Below are 14,824 nucleotides of genomic sequence, written 5' to 3'. Positions count from 1 at the left end.
TGCCTACAGCCGCAATTTTGCAATATTTTGCAATAAACATTTTTTTGAAAGATATTTCAAATTCTATATCATTCCCCAGAACAGTCCGAATCCAAAAATTTCTTATAAATTTTTACGAAAAAAGTAATTGAGGTAAAAAACAAACACTCACACTAGAATCCCCCCTTAATATACCGATTTTAATCAAAGACAAAGAGTGTGAATATCACTTCCTTTTTTTCCGAGTAAAACTTCCCTCATAATACTTCTCTCCGAGGTTCGCCAGCTTATTCTGAACGACGATGCAACGCTCCATCAATGGTCGTCTAACCCCCGTTCAGAATCCAGCGTCGAAAGAGGTTTGATTTCGAGGAAAACGTACAGGTGGCCAGGCCAGCCGGACCTGCAGAATCCATGTCGTATTATTGAAACGGGTGGGATTTATGCATACGACCTGTCCCCGTAGTTATCATATATCTCCAGGAACGAAGTCCTGCGGGATCGGCCCGGTAATCCTATAGATCGCTTTCCGGGGCCTCCCGGAGAAACTTCCATGGGCGTAGGCCAAGTCGTAGAATATATCCCTACTATATCGAGCAGCTCCCTAATGTTCCCCGATTTGGATCGACTCTTCTCCCCCGGAAGCCCTCGCCTGCTTTGACGTAATTTCCAGGCGGGTATAAAGTATTCGAGCTACAATTAAGCGAAATGTTAAGGAGTGAAACGCGGCGGTGATTGCGGACAAGCAATTAGAATGGAAAGTAGAATTTTCAAGAATAGTATATAACAAGAATCGCAACGGCTTATGCTGCTGCTGCTGTCACGGAATTCCAAGTCAGCAGTAATTAATCTGCGCGGAAATATCCGGCTGACGAATTTACCGCGATGAAGATTCAATTTATCGCCGAAATATTATATTGGCTGTCGGAGATGCGGAGGGAGACGAATCTCCGTTGTGAAATTCAAATAAGTAACTCAACTTCCACCGCCGGATGAGCCGTTGACGGTAATGTACCGGATTTAATTTCTCCGTCTTGAAACGCCTCGATATTCGCGTCGACTTCATCAGGACGTGCCTGCATCCTGATTTATTAATATATATAGGTACTCAAGTTAAACAGTGTTTCCAAATTTCCGACCCAATGCAGCAGCGAACATTCTCTGGTCAGTTTGCAGATTTCTATGGGTGTTGATGGTTTCGTTGGTTCTTTCATATGGTGCTAGATTGAAAAAATATGGTAACACGTCCCTGGGAGGGAACGGAATAAGGACGAAAGAAGAAAGGGAGGTGAAAGCGAATCTGCGAATAAACGGTGCCCCGAATGAAGCCGCATAACGAAATCCCCGGAAATATTCGAACGAGCGGAAGGCCTGAGGCATTTTCGGAATGGACAGCAAAGGTCGTCGAGGTGGTGAATGACTTCGGCTGCTTCTTCGGGTCGGCTGAATTATGGTCATGCCTAGCCCTCAGAGCCATGCAATACGGACAACACAAATCTGGACCCGATGATGGCGGAGATTTATCGGGCAAACGGAAGAATCGCAATTTCGTGTTGAAAGTTTTCCACTCTCCTTCCCTTTGCTCTCTCGCTCTGTTTGCGTTGATATTCGACATCGCAAACAGTGTTGATACGAAGTGAGACGATTTTTCATCTTCATCGGGCTGTTACGCTTTACGGGTATTCGTGTGATTCCAATTAGATAGTATACAAAAGATCATGTTTACGGATGACGAAAATCTCTGAGATAATATTTGCAGATACACACCGGAACGTTAAATTATTTCTTGAAGTAAGTAAGTTATATACGAGTATAATAACTCTAGTTTTCAACAAAATGTTTTTACCCCCACCGTTCACGCGAGAAGAAAAATTTGGACTGAGAAAAACCGACTCATCGTATCACGCAGATCGCGATGCTACGAATTCAGGTCGAATATCTTGCAGCAAGGGTCAAAGAAATTGTTTGAGTAAATAAGCGTATGAATAATGTACACGAACTGCGAATAAAACCAGCGAAACAATGAGTCAAAAAAGAAAAAAGAAAAGAAAAAACAAATGATCCAAAAAAACTCTTAGACAGTTGCTTGATATTTCCCGTTATTCGATGCAGGATCGACTGTATCCCGAAAAATTGCCGAGTTTTGCCCACCGCGAGAGAATAATTACATGCAAGTAATTACGTCGGAAAATTTCACTAATTAGACAATACTCGGGCGATACATTATACACCATGGAGTACCAAGAACATCGCATCTCTTCCTCAATATATAACGTATATATGTATAATGTATATACATATATATGTATATTTTTCTATAGCGAAGCCTGAGGGAAAGTACGATAGGTTTTTGTTTCATTGCGGGTACCGTTTCCGGTGCGGTATCTGCACGCGAGTGAATACTCGAGTTTCGCGTCTCCTACCTTTGCAACGCGATTACATACATATATATATACATATATACATATATGCACCTATGCACATTACACATACAACATACATATGGGTATGTATGTGGAGGAGGGAGGATGAGCATCGCGAGGAGGGGAAGGGAAAGGACGAGTGTACGCCGGCGCAGACACAGCTAAGTTATTCAATTTCACGAGCTCCCCTGACTTCTTTTGTAGTCATCACCAACCCCCGAAGGCTCGCCGTTGTCGCTGGCGCGTGACGTCACGTCCGACACGGAAACTGGGACGCAACTTCGTCGCGGAGCAATTGTTTCAGCTCTGTACGGAAAAGCGGCGCAACCCCCGCTGAACGTCTCTCCACGTCCACCACCACACCCTGAATAGGGGTGGAACTTGAAAACGCCTCCCTGATACTCGCCTCGCGTCATGTCCCCAAACTGACCTATGCTTACCACCAGCCCCTCGACCCTATCACCCTCAAGTGTTTATCACCCCGGCGGCGTTTTCATCCCTTTCGGAACAATTAAATAACGAGAAAATGCGGTCTTCAAGTCTCGTTCGATGCGTGAAACATATGTTTGCACTGGTCGTGAAATCGGTGACTCTTCGATTATGAAAATCTATCAGATTGATCCATATTTCGCCGATTCTGTTCTTGATAAAAAATAGACTTGAATAATCCAGTAATATTTATTGGAATTGATTACATCTAAGTGTGTTACAATCGATTACGATAAATTCGAAATTAAAGGTCTTGTGTCAAATTAAAGAAATATTCGCGTGCAAAAGTTCTAAGAATGATGAATTTTTTTTTTTAATTCATCCTGTCACCATTTTGTAAAGCAAAAGCAGAGGGATTTAAAAAAAATATTGTGTCACATTTACATTGAATGGTTGATATTATCACAAATTCAATTCAAGTAGACTGCAAAAATTTGAAAACTATGGTACAGTCTGCTACAGCTAGCCAGAGCAAGATCGCTATCGCTTCGAAGGCGAAGGTAACATTCAGTTTCTCGACATCGCGGCTTGAGCTCGTTTTATCGCGCTATCCGTGCCTCGGGTGCATACGTACACCACCGTCCGTACCCTAAAGTTTTAAGGATTATGTTTCCACCGAGTTGCCTCCTGAGCAACGCGAATTTTGCTGGGGTTCAGTTTGCCAAGTTTTTTTTTCTGGGCGTACCTAACAGGAGCGCTGCGAAATCGCTAGGACGAGTATAAGGCGGTATACCTTTATGGACACAGCCGTTTTCTTGTGGAATTACCTATGTATAGTACGTGATACGCCGAGACTCTTGAACCTTCGGTCGATCTTTATGAATTTCGTACTGCACCGTGCATAAGCGGTGTGGAAGCCTTTGTCTATCACACACGATGTCAGGATGTGTGAGTGAAATGGAAACGCGTCAGTATCTGTGATCATCTGCACAGTTCTGCGATGGAAAAAATTCCGCACTGCGGAATAGAGCAAGACGGATGCTGTATTTAAGAGATTGGATTTAGGAAGCAGCTTTTGGTGAAAACAGAAGGTTAACAACCTGCTTTAGTACTTAGAGTGCGTTGCGCTTATAGCGTGCAAACGTTACTCGTACACTTAGCTAAAGCCTACGATGCTTCATAAGTGCGGAAGGTATTCACTTGAAATCGGCTTACTATTAGCGGCAAACTCGGTGATCACCGGATGTGTTAAATATGCCGTGTACACAGGCCGTAAGTTGATTAGTAATTTGACTTGATACCAGCAACGCTTTTGTTCTGAAGAGTAAGTAACGGAGAAACCTGTGAACCCGTACGCTCCAAAGTGTTTCGAGTTGACACCGAGAGGCAAACCCGGCTTTTCACCTTTTAAAGCCCCCGGGGAAGAGTGTTTGTCACGCAACTTAGTTCTACGATATGCAAGAATTTTTTTTCCTCTGTTCACTGATGGCTGAAAATAAGTACAAGTGACTAATAAAAGTGTTTTGAAACAGGACGCTAGCTTTGTAATAAAAAAAAAAACAAAAAAAACGTGCGTTTAATGATTAGAAATAATATTTTGGTAGTTCTATGTGAAATGTATAGTTTTTCAGCGGAATTTCAGTTCGTTCAAATATATAAAAAGGCTCAGCATGGACACAAAGAAGACGTTACGTTTTTACTGATTTTGAACCAACAGTAAAACAAAATGAACAAATTTCGGTACTTGATGTAAATGGTTCCTGAAAAGAGGCTATATATTGCTCTAACGGTCTGCATTTTCAGCGTTATGTGTCCTATGAAAATTTCGTATTGCCATTCCTCTGTTTCTCACACTTCTTGACATCCCACTTCACATTCCAACTCAAATATCCCTCCATATACTAAGCAAGATCCAGCAAGATGGAACAAAACGAAGCAGAAATTCTTAGAAGCATCTCTTGAAAACAGTGAAACATTGGCGAAATTTTCTCCAACTAGCACAGATTATGGTTCTATAGCGTGAACATATATTCTTGAAAAAGCATCTGCTTGTAAATACGTATAACAGTAATTCGTGAGTCAGACAATATTTCGGAGTCTGCTGCAGATGCCGAGGAGTAAAAAAATGTTTGAAAGTTACCGCCGTACCTATTCTCTCTCTTTCTCTTTCTTCCTTTGTCGGGCGTAAGATACGATAAAATGTTTTTCCAATCCTCTCCCAAGAATCGCGATTCAGTCCAATATATGATTTCCAGCAAGAGAAGAGCGAATATAAGGAGAGAAATGGGCCGATAGACGGTGGGATGAAAACAGGATGAGGATGCTTTGTAAATATGGAAAAACGCCCGACGGTGTTGTTGGACGTGGCGACGACGGATCGATATATCGAACGTAGCACTCGAAACCGACCGATTTATCCTTTCTGTTTACCAAAGCGTCGCAATATCCATCAGATGCTCGTAGAATGCAAAGTAAGTCGAAGCTGAGTGTTCGCCGGCATGGCTCGATATCGAGTGCAAAAATCGCTGATGTGAGCTTCGATGTTTTTGAAACAACGACTTCGCTCGAGCCTGTTATCTTATCAATTTAGCTTACAGCCGTTCGCCTCGCGCTTACGGGATTTCGAAGCAATGCCTTATTGTACTTGACTTGAATTCCGCAGAACCTGGAATAGCTTTCACTGTCGCCTGTCGCCAGCAGCTACGTAGACAGGAAAACAAAAAAACCGACGGAAAAAGAAGAACTATATAGGTTTAGGAGATTCCACAATTTCGTCTAGCAAGTTCTGGTTCACCCCTAAGGTGACCTTGACGCGAAACCTTGCGCTATCGAGCCTTCGTTCTTCCCCCACATCCAAAATATTAATGTAATTAGCAAATGTAACGTGTATGTATATTTCATGGAATATCCCAAGAGAAATATGTAAGCGTCCGTTATTGACAGTGAGAAAGTTCGACGAGAAAAACTGCTGCTCCGTCTGGGAACGACGCGAGAGACAAACTTTTTGCCAGATTTTTGCGAGCGGTTCAGAGATCGTGAGGAAAAAAAATTCTACCCCTGTATTACACACGTAAACAAAATCATCATCAAACGCGTCAAAGACTTTTGAATATACTTGTTTTAAGTCAGCGAAAAATTCTCTTCTTCGCAAACTTCTTAATTCCATAAGCTTGATAAACTTTTGCGAAATTTAGACGTTAATAAATCACAAGACATTTGATGTGTTTGATTTTTCTTAGAAAGAGGATCAAAGCAGCTCACAAACCATTCGTTGATACTCGGCCTTCACTCGACACACATTTTAAGAATAAGCCCCGGATGTGTCAGGTCGCAATTTTTGCGAGAACTCTATTCGTCAGGTACTTTGGACCGAGGAGATGAAAGTTTACGTGATAAGACGTGGATAATACGACGGGAGAAGAGTGTTTCAAATATTAGGGAACGAGGTGACGTAATATCCGAATCGACCATGAACGTAAATAAAATTTAATTCAGATTTTGGTAGCGTTTCAAGCGAGGGAAGGTTCGAACAGGTTTAATTAAGTCGTGGCTAATGAAAGCCTTTATAGCTTCCATATTAAAAGGCGAGCCAACTCCTTACGGTCCCGCTGGTAAGGCAATTTGGCTAGAGCATTAACTGCGAGATTTTTGTTCGATCATAATTTCATTAGGCGTAGCTAATTAGCAATTGCACGAGCTCATTTTTGTCTCTTTGTGACGTTAATCATTTGGCAGATGTGTAATATAAACGCCTCTCAAATTGAAAATGAGGTCCTCAGAAAAAAAACGTTTTCGAATATTGCCCTCCAAGTCAGTATCAGCTCTATAAAAGCTTGAAGCTCTGAATTTATCGTGAAAATATGAACCGTTAGCACAACGGTAAGGACAAAATTCCAAAGGACCTTCATTTCTGCTCTCTCGCTACATCGTTGCATTCGCTTATAAATAGTTTGAGGTATAAAAAATCTGCAAAGCACTTTCCGGCATAAATATTTTTCTCAAATTAATTCTATGCGGGCAAATTTCTCAGCAATTTTGGATACATACTCCGCAGCTCTGACTTCAGGATTTAGCATTCTTTCTACCCGACTGTCCTTTTAATAAATTCGCCAAGCTACCCTGGGGTGGTCTCACTTGATTACAGCCCCGCGGCCTAAAAGCGTTGGCTAATACGCACCCGTGCCCATCCCTGCCATTTCAGGACCCACCGTCCTTAGGCTTGACTGGTCTGCCCTGAGGTTCTGTATTGGCAATGAAGGAAGTCAGGAAATTGCGGACCGTTCTTGATTTTGGAATTGTTTTCTCTCGTCAATATTACTATTACTTATACAAGTCTAACAGCTAGAGTTTTAGATTAGTACGATAAAATCACAGTTGAAAAAGAAGAATCAACAATCGATGGTGAGGTATACTCAGAAAAAATTGATTACTTTTTCAAAAGAAAAAAAAATCCCTTTCTAGATCCATATTGCAGAAAATTTTCTCACGAGAATCTCAACAGAATCAGCGCGGCAGTGATGCCAAACTTTTTCTTAGACATTACTAATTGTAAGACATTTTATTTTCCGCTCACTGTAAAATCGACTAAACTGTTTATTTGTTCGGAAGTATATCAGCCCTGAAATTTCGTCAATAGGACGAAATCTTGGTCATTAAGAATAAATTTTTTCCCAAGTGTACCACTTCAGTTCTCTTTATTTTAAATTACAATTCGAATTTCAGTAGGTACCTGCAGTCTATCCTTAAGGTCGAACAAAATTCACTCGAATCCGTTAATTCACTCGCACGATGGCAGCGTACACTGTCATCAAAAGGGTTATTACAAAGGCAAATATCTGCGGACAGCCCCAGAGCGTCGAAATCCTTACTTACGTGTTGATAAGTGGTCATTTGGTTTCTCGAGTGTTCAGCGAGAGAAGGTAAGAGAGAGAGAGAGAGAGAGAGAGAGAGAGAGAGGGAGAGGGAGAGAGAACAACTTCGACGGGCAGAGGACTAATGGAAGAGGCGGTGGTGTACTCTCGAGTGTGCAGAGCATAGAGGTCCAAAGGCCAAAGGATTGGCCCACCTGATGGGATCAAATTAGCGGGATTTCAAGTAACTTGACTTCCACCCGGTCCCTCGATCGCTGCAGGAGGTGGTAATCTCAGACGAAACCTAACCTCGATCAATCACTGCTTATTGTTAGAATTAATTATATATATACAGTGCAAATAAGGTGATAATTCTTTTACGATATCACTGGGATTTTGGGCGAGGAACGCGTAAAGTGTGACACACTTGCGGTTCGGTGGTGCAGATTGGACGAGACAATGTAACAAGAGGTAACAAAATCGGTTTACACGTCAGGACGATGTCTCTGAAAAGCAGATGTGTGAGAAATTTATTATTCATTTCCCTAAAGTGTACAAGACTCAAAATTTCCCGACAATGGTTGACTAAGACTCTTAGCCACCCGGGGGATTACTCGCTTCAATTTGCAGGATGAAACCGGCGAGCCGTTGGTCTTGCGATTAGTTTCACGCGGATAATGCTAGAGGGTTATCGACGAGTGAGACCCGAGAAGTGCGTCTAGCCTTGGCAACTTGATATATCGTAAGATTAGGATCGGGAATTAACGTGACGTAGAAAAGTGAGTGAGGATCGTGGTGCGGAATTACATGGAGCACCGTAGCAGTGCAAAGTGTGCAATCGAGTGGACGCGGGGAGACGTTGAACTGCAGATAATGTTCGCGAAAATTGATGGCGAAGGGCGACGACGTCTCGTACATAGCTGGATGAGTAATTTCTGTGCGAAGAATGTAATGAGAGACAAACAAGGTAATTCGTTTACGATGTCGTCGGTGGTAGGTATACGTGTATAGTGAATTATAGCAGCATGCGTGAGGATAAATATTTGTCGGGTACAAAAGGTTATTTAGCCCCAATGGTTATTGAAACGGAAAGATGTAGAGCGGTGATAAATACATGATGAAATATGAGACCGACCGATTTCATTTTCATAAAAGCCTACCGTTTTATTTAAGGCCTATAAAATGGGTATCTTGGAAGCTAAGAGCGTGAAGCGTTGTACTTTTATTCAAGTATCTGGGGTGCTGCATCAAGGATGCGAAAACGGGGAAAGGGCATCAAGGGATTCGGGAGCCTGCGGGGGGAAAGCGTATCATAAATACGGAATGGCGGAATTCAGCGTCCCTTCTGCGAATACAAAAGTCGCCCGCGTATTCGCTCTTCTCATCTCTAAATTTTTAACGCCTACGAACGTTTCCCTGTTTCTAAACAGCCGTTTTATCCGAATTCCGTCAGGCTCTCCGCTGGGACTAGAATTCGCGGCTGAAAACAAGCGGAACTTCAATCCACTCGTCGAAAAGGTCCTTATCATATCACCGCTAACAGATCTCTTCGAAGGATGAGGCGTGAAATGCCGCAAACGATCAAAGGTACTCCTGTAAGAAATTTTCAACTCTAACCGAAATTCTTCACGTAATTATAAAGTTTTGTTCACAATTCAAGAAAATTTCTGACCCAAGAATCGCTGACGCTTTGAGTACCTCTCTAACAAATAGTAAGAACAAGTAGTAGGTAAATAACAAATGAAGTACAAACACGATCCGAGTAAAAAATGAAGAGGGGGGATAAAAAGGAAAAACGCACGTCCGTCAATAAACTTACGTACGTTGTGACGTAGATTTTTGAGGCAGGGAGAGCCTGAAAATCCGGAAATAGCACCGCATTCGGTATTTTATCAGAGGCAATAAGAGCCGTGTCTGTGACGCGTTATTACGCCAAGTTTTCAATGGATAGGCACGCGGGGCATGATGAGAGGAGGAGGCAGGGCGCGGGAAATCGGATAGGGTGGTGAATTTTCCAAATATTTCTTCCCCTCGTCAATTTCGGCGTGATTGCGTCACGCCAAACTGAGTGCGGTCGGAGCGTTCCGCGGAAAAACCGGGAATCAGTTGAGACTTATTAAGGGCGAAGGGTGCTACGGCCTACAGAATTCTCCTGTGGTTAACCAAGCGCGGAATTAATGAAAACGAGTTTAACAACCTGTCGAGGACGACGGAAGCCTTGGAAACGAAGGGACGAGCGGAATCGATGCGTCGGACATTTCGGTTACTATTATACTATTTCAGTTACTACTGTGTCGCTCCTTGTTTTATTCTCCCTCCTACTCTTCCTAATCTTTCATTCAAATATGAATATATAATAATGAATGGAAATAATAATGCCGAGTAGATTATTTTCCAGTGCATCCGTTCGTTCCTTCTTACAATTGGACAAATTAAATTATTCCCTAATTTATTACAAGTTTTCGAATTACTTGCTTGGAACGTGAAACCTGAAATCGCTTCTTCCTTTGAGGTAGAATAAAACAGCAGACGTTTTGAATATGCGATGAACGATTTAATTCGAAAAGCTGTCTTCAGCGGAATTTACGAAATTTTTCAATGCCTTGACTCACGCATGTTAAACCTGAGAACTTGAAACTCATACAACGGAAATGTACTTTACATCGTAGTTCGAAATTTATCATAACAATATCGGTTAAATTGTAATTGCTGAACTGCATTAACAACTTTGGATAGTACGTGGAAGTTAAATCATTTCAATTTTTTTTCAAGAGAATATAAAAAATGATGTTATCCGACCCGTAGCTCTGGCTGGGCAAAGTCTAACTATGAACAATAATAGAAAAAGAGTAATAATTATTTGTTTTATCGAATATAACCTGGGCGGGAATTTTCTGTTTAGCATAAGCTGGAATATTTGTCTTTCTGATATAATCTTCGGTTTTAATTATGGAAAGCGTAAAGTGCTACTGTTTATTCAATACGACAAAGACGAGAAACATGGGTTTGGAATTTGTTTTAAACATAGCCTCTGGGATAAAATTATCTGCGTCTGATATTCAGAGAATTCGAGAAATGTAGCGATGCTGTAATATCTGACAAAGGATGACCGCACAATGACTAGAGAATTTATTTTATACACCTCGTCGTTGAGACAGACTAAACAAATACCCAGAATTACAGCTATCTCTTTTCACAGTTGAACAGCCTTTATCCTAGATCAGAATCGATCGATTCGTGAGGAAGAAAATGAAGAGCAATAAGCACGGCGTTGAATGCCATATATAATTCGACGTAATACGCAATTGTATCGTAGGTTAGATGAAACAGTGTGAGCAGCATCCGATTACTTTGAGTGATCAATTAAGTTTGTATTACAAATTACAGTTGTAATTTATAATTTATCCGAAAAATATGTCAATTGCAATCGTAATTTGTAATTAATTTTTTTTTTTCAGTTACAAAATACAATTTTAATTTGTAATTAATGAATTAAAAATTTCTCCAACACTGACATGAAACGAATATACTCGATGAATCGTCCCATAATATTCGATGCACCATAAATTTATCATTCCAAAAAATCCACCAACTTTGCTGTATTTAAATTGATGTTCATTCAAAATTCAAAGAATTTTCAATACGAACTGAAAAAAGATGTTGATTTTATCAGGGCAAACCTTCCCCCACCATGATCTTAGCATCAGGGTCAGCTGCGCGTTCGATTGCCTCTCTTCGCCGTTGGTTCTGCCTCGTAAATAATCTGTGGATGCCGGGATCAGACGGGTGCGAACAGACAGAGAGAGAGAGAGAGAGAGAGAGAGTGAGAGAGAAGAGAAAGGAAGTATGTTTTAAGAATCCAAGGAGTGAAGGCGAGGTAATTAATTCTTCTAATTAGCAGGGCGTCCCATTATTTGGAGCCATGGCATCGGTCTTTGAAAGATTCTCGGCAGAGCCAACTGATTGATCACCTAATGCTTCAAAGGGCGCAGCCCTGTTCGCTTTAACAATTATTTCCTTAAACACTTTTGCGCTTCAACTCTGTCGTGTTTTTTTTTTCTCTCTTTCTCTTCCGGTAGGCAATTTCTTTCACAAGAGCTGCGAAAAAGAGAAATCTTGAAAACGAACGGGAAACTCCTTGGTAGGAAATTACACTTCGCTGAAAACGAGATTACAAACCTACAGGGCTGAAACAACTCTATATGACAGAAATGCCGGATAACATTTCGACCTGAAAAGGTTTGCTACGCGCCCGGCGAGGCGGGAGAACTGAAATGAGGAAATAAGCTCTGGCAAACCCTGCAAGACTCCTGCACTTCACTTTCACATTTCAATTACACAGGGTCTGAAACGCAACGATGCAGATCTGATTGTAAATAACTTTTTTTCCACAGAATTGAGCAGGAACAAAAATCAGACAGAGAGAAACATCTTGGGAAGACATATTTTCGAGTGACTTTAGCGCGAATAAAGTTCAGTGTTTAAATTCCATTGCTTTAATTGCCCCCCTCCGAAGAAGATATCGAAATATCGTTTCACTTCGGATCTGGAACTACTTTAGCCCAGAACCTATCCAAGTCGTACAACTTGCGACGAAGACTTATATTTCCGCAGAGGATAGCCTCAGCTCGAGTGGATTCTGTTCGTTACAAAAGTACTACGTAATTAAAAGTACGTAACATCGAGCAATGCGAGTCTGGATAAATTGACTCGATGCTAGTAACACGGGGAAGACATTCGAGGATGATAAAATTTATTAATATAATTCTTTGTTTCAGATTTTTCAATTTTTAATAATATTTCAGTCCCATTGCACGAATCACAAAACCCGGCATTCGCAGTTTCCTTTTAGCACGTCGCAGTGGATAATATAATTCAATAGCGAATTTTCCGCCCGATAAAACAATGCCTGCCAGGGTTGTGGGAATTTCTATGGCCCATTGTTTCTTGTCTGCGGCTCGGGGAGTGTGTATTCTAAATAATTAGAGATCAAAAGATTTGGAATCCAAGCTACAGTGAATCCAATTCCTTACGACAACTGTTTTCCCCCTTGACTTAATCCATGGACTGTTAGTCGTGTCTTGCAAATCCTGATGACTTTTACGCGACTAAATACCCTCGCAAGACGTGTAAACCGGATTGTCACGCTGCCCTGTTTCATCGTTGACAAACTTCATCGACTCATCCCCAGAGAAGTTTTCGACTCATTCGTCGTTCCTATATACAGAGAAAATATTTCCGCCCGATTTCTGGAACAAGGTTGGCGAATACATATCTGCAAACCGGGAAATTGGGTCATGGTAATATCCGTATTTTTCATACAGCAAATTGAAATACGCAGAAGTATCGTTAAGTCACAAAGCGAAATGAGCTTTCAGCTTTTGCAGCTCTGACGATGAGCTTTGAGCCGCCAGGATCCGGGTGAACCGATTCGAGTGATCGAAGATTGGAAAGTGAAAGCCTGCGGGCTCCTCTTCTCGATTACGGTAACAAGGGGGGATGCGGACCCCAATCGTCGCTAAAAGCTTTACCAAAGACCTTCATCAAGGTCGTGCGCAGGCTGCAAAGAAGGCAAAGCAAACTCCACTGATCCAATTTCTCTTCTGATATACATTTCTTTTCATTCAATCCCTTTCTCAATTTTTTCCGCCGACGTTTCGTCGACTCGTAAGTGGTCATTACACCTATACGTGCATTTATACGATGGCAATGAAGCACATGATCGCTGATATTTTTCCGCCATATTACTGCCTTTTCCATCTCTCGAATCGAGCATATCGTACCAGCTTAGAATCATTTGGCAACGGCAGCCCCTCGAAAAGAAAGGTAAATCTAATATAGCCAATAAAGGTATCCTGTTAATTCAGCCTGGTGTTCTCAAGCTTTACTTCTCGACTTCGACGAATTGACGAGATCCTGCAGTAAATAGACTCAATTACTTCCCTCGAAAATATAGAAATTATCTCCAACGAACTTACAAGTTTGACAGGCTGTTATGAAGTGACTGCGCGAGAGCGTGGAATGATTTCTGCCAAGGAAATAAGCTGGCAAAACACGTCCGATGAAAATTGCTAAGAAGGCAAAAAAACGTTCATCTAATGGAAAAAAGTTTTTTTTCCCGATAAGCCGTTTTTTTAATAAAAAGTTGATGTTATTTTTTGCACCAACGAATCACGTCCGCGAGGACCACGAAGACACGTTTCTGCTGCAAACAGTGCAGATGATTTGTATTTCGTATCTAAATCTAATTTGGCAGCAGCGGCTATAGATGCGATGCTTTTATATCGAAGCTGTCGCAGCGGCGCCGAGGAAATCGCATTCGATTCCTCCACCCAACGGACGAGAGGATGAGAAAACACAATCACGATGCAATCCTCCGACGCAGGAAATGTGGGCGAGACTTACCGATGGTTGTGATGACGGTGAGAGAGTAGAGGAATGCTGTGGCATAGGTCCATTCCAGGTATTTGCCTTTGTAGCCGTTCTTTACCTCCTTCACAACATCCTTTTGGTACTCCTTGAGCATGACGTCAACCTGGAGCCTCCACTGCTGCTCGGAGAAGATATTTACCTGCGTTCCAAGCGAAAGTAAGATAGTCTAGAGTTTCCGAATTCAATGAGACGTAGGAATTTGGACGAACTGTGAATCCCTAAATTCACCCGATTCGAATAAAATGTGTAAAATTAACAGGAGCAGGAGACAAGTAACGATATTCTCTAAGTACTCGACACAATTACTATTGTTTCAATTTTTTACATGTACGCGATTTACACCGCGTTGACAGTGGAGGGTCCTGCGCGAATGCTCCTTTTGCTCCTTTTTCTGGAAAATCCTTCGAGTATGAATAAAGTTCACAAAGAAACCGGGCACGCGGGTCACGAGAGAGAAAATCAAAAATTAAATTAAATAAGAAAGTAGCCGTCTTCTTAGCAAACATAGGAAGAAGAAATATCCTTTGATATAATGTTGACCTTAGAATACGGTCGACAAACAAGATGAGTAGCGCAAGTTGTTCTTCGATTTCAGATGCGATTTTTCTTCAATCTCTAACAATAAGTTTGCCATCCTCAATACGAGAATTTCAAACAAATTATCGCTTGAAGTTGAATCTGAGTATCCGGACAAGTATAATGAAAGTGAAA

General features: G+C 41.5%; 1 protein-coding gene across 1 annotated transcript in view; it reads right to left on the bottom strand.

Moving 5' to 3' along the window:
* LOC124407711 (two pore potassium channel protein sup-9) overlaps positions 1-14,824 on the bottom strand; it is a 155,222-nt gene that overhangs the window by 139,799 nt on the left and 599 nt on the right. The window contains exon 2 of the mRNA XM_046884133.1: positions 14,087-14,252. Within this exon, the coding sequence (XP_046740089.1) occupies positions 14,087-14,252 (166 nt within the window). The remainder of the gene's footprint in view (positions 1-14,086; positions 14,253-14,824) is intronic.

Source organism: Diprion similis, chromosome 6 (assembly GCF_021155765.1).
Source record: "Diprion similis isolate iyDipSimi1 chromosome 6, iyDipSimi1.1, whole genome shotgun sequence".
Classification (NCBI taxonomy): Eukaryota; Metazoa; Arthropoda; class Insecta; order Hymenoptera; family Diprionidae; genus Diprion; species Diprion similis.
Note: the sequence above shows the minus strand (reverse complement) of the source record. Positions and strands in the feature narration are given on the sequence as shown.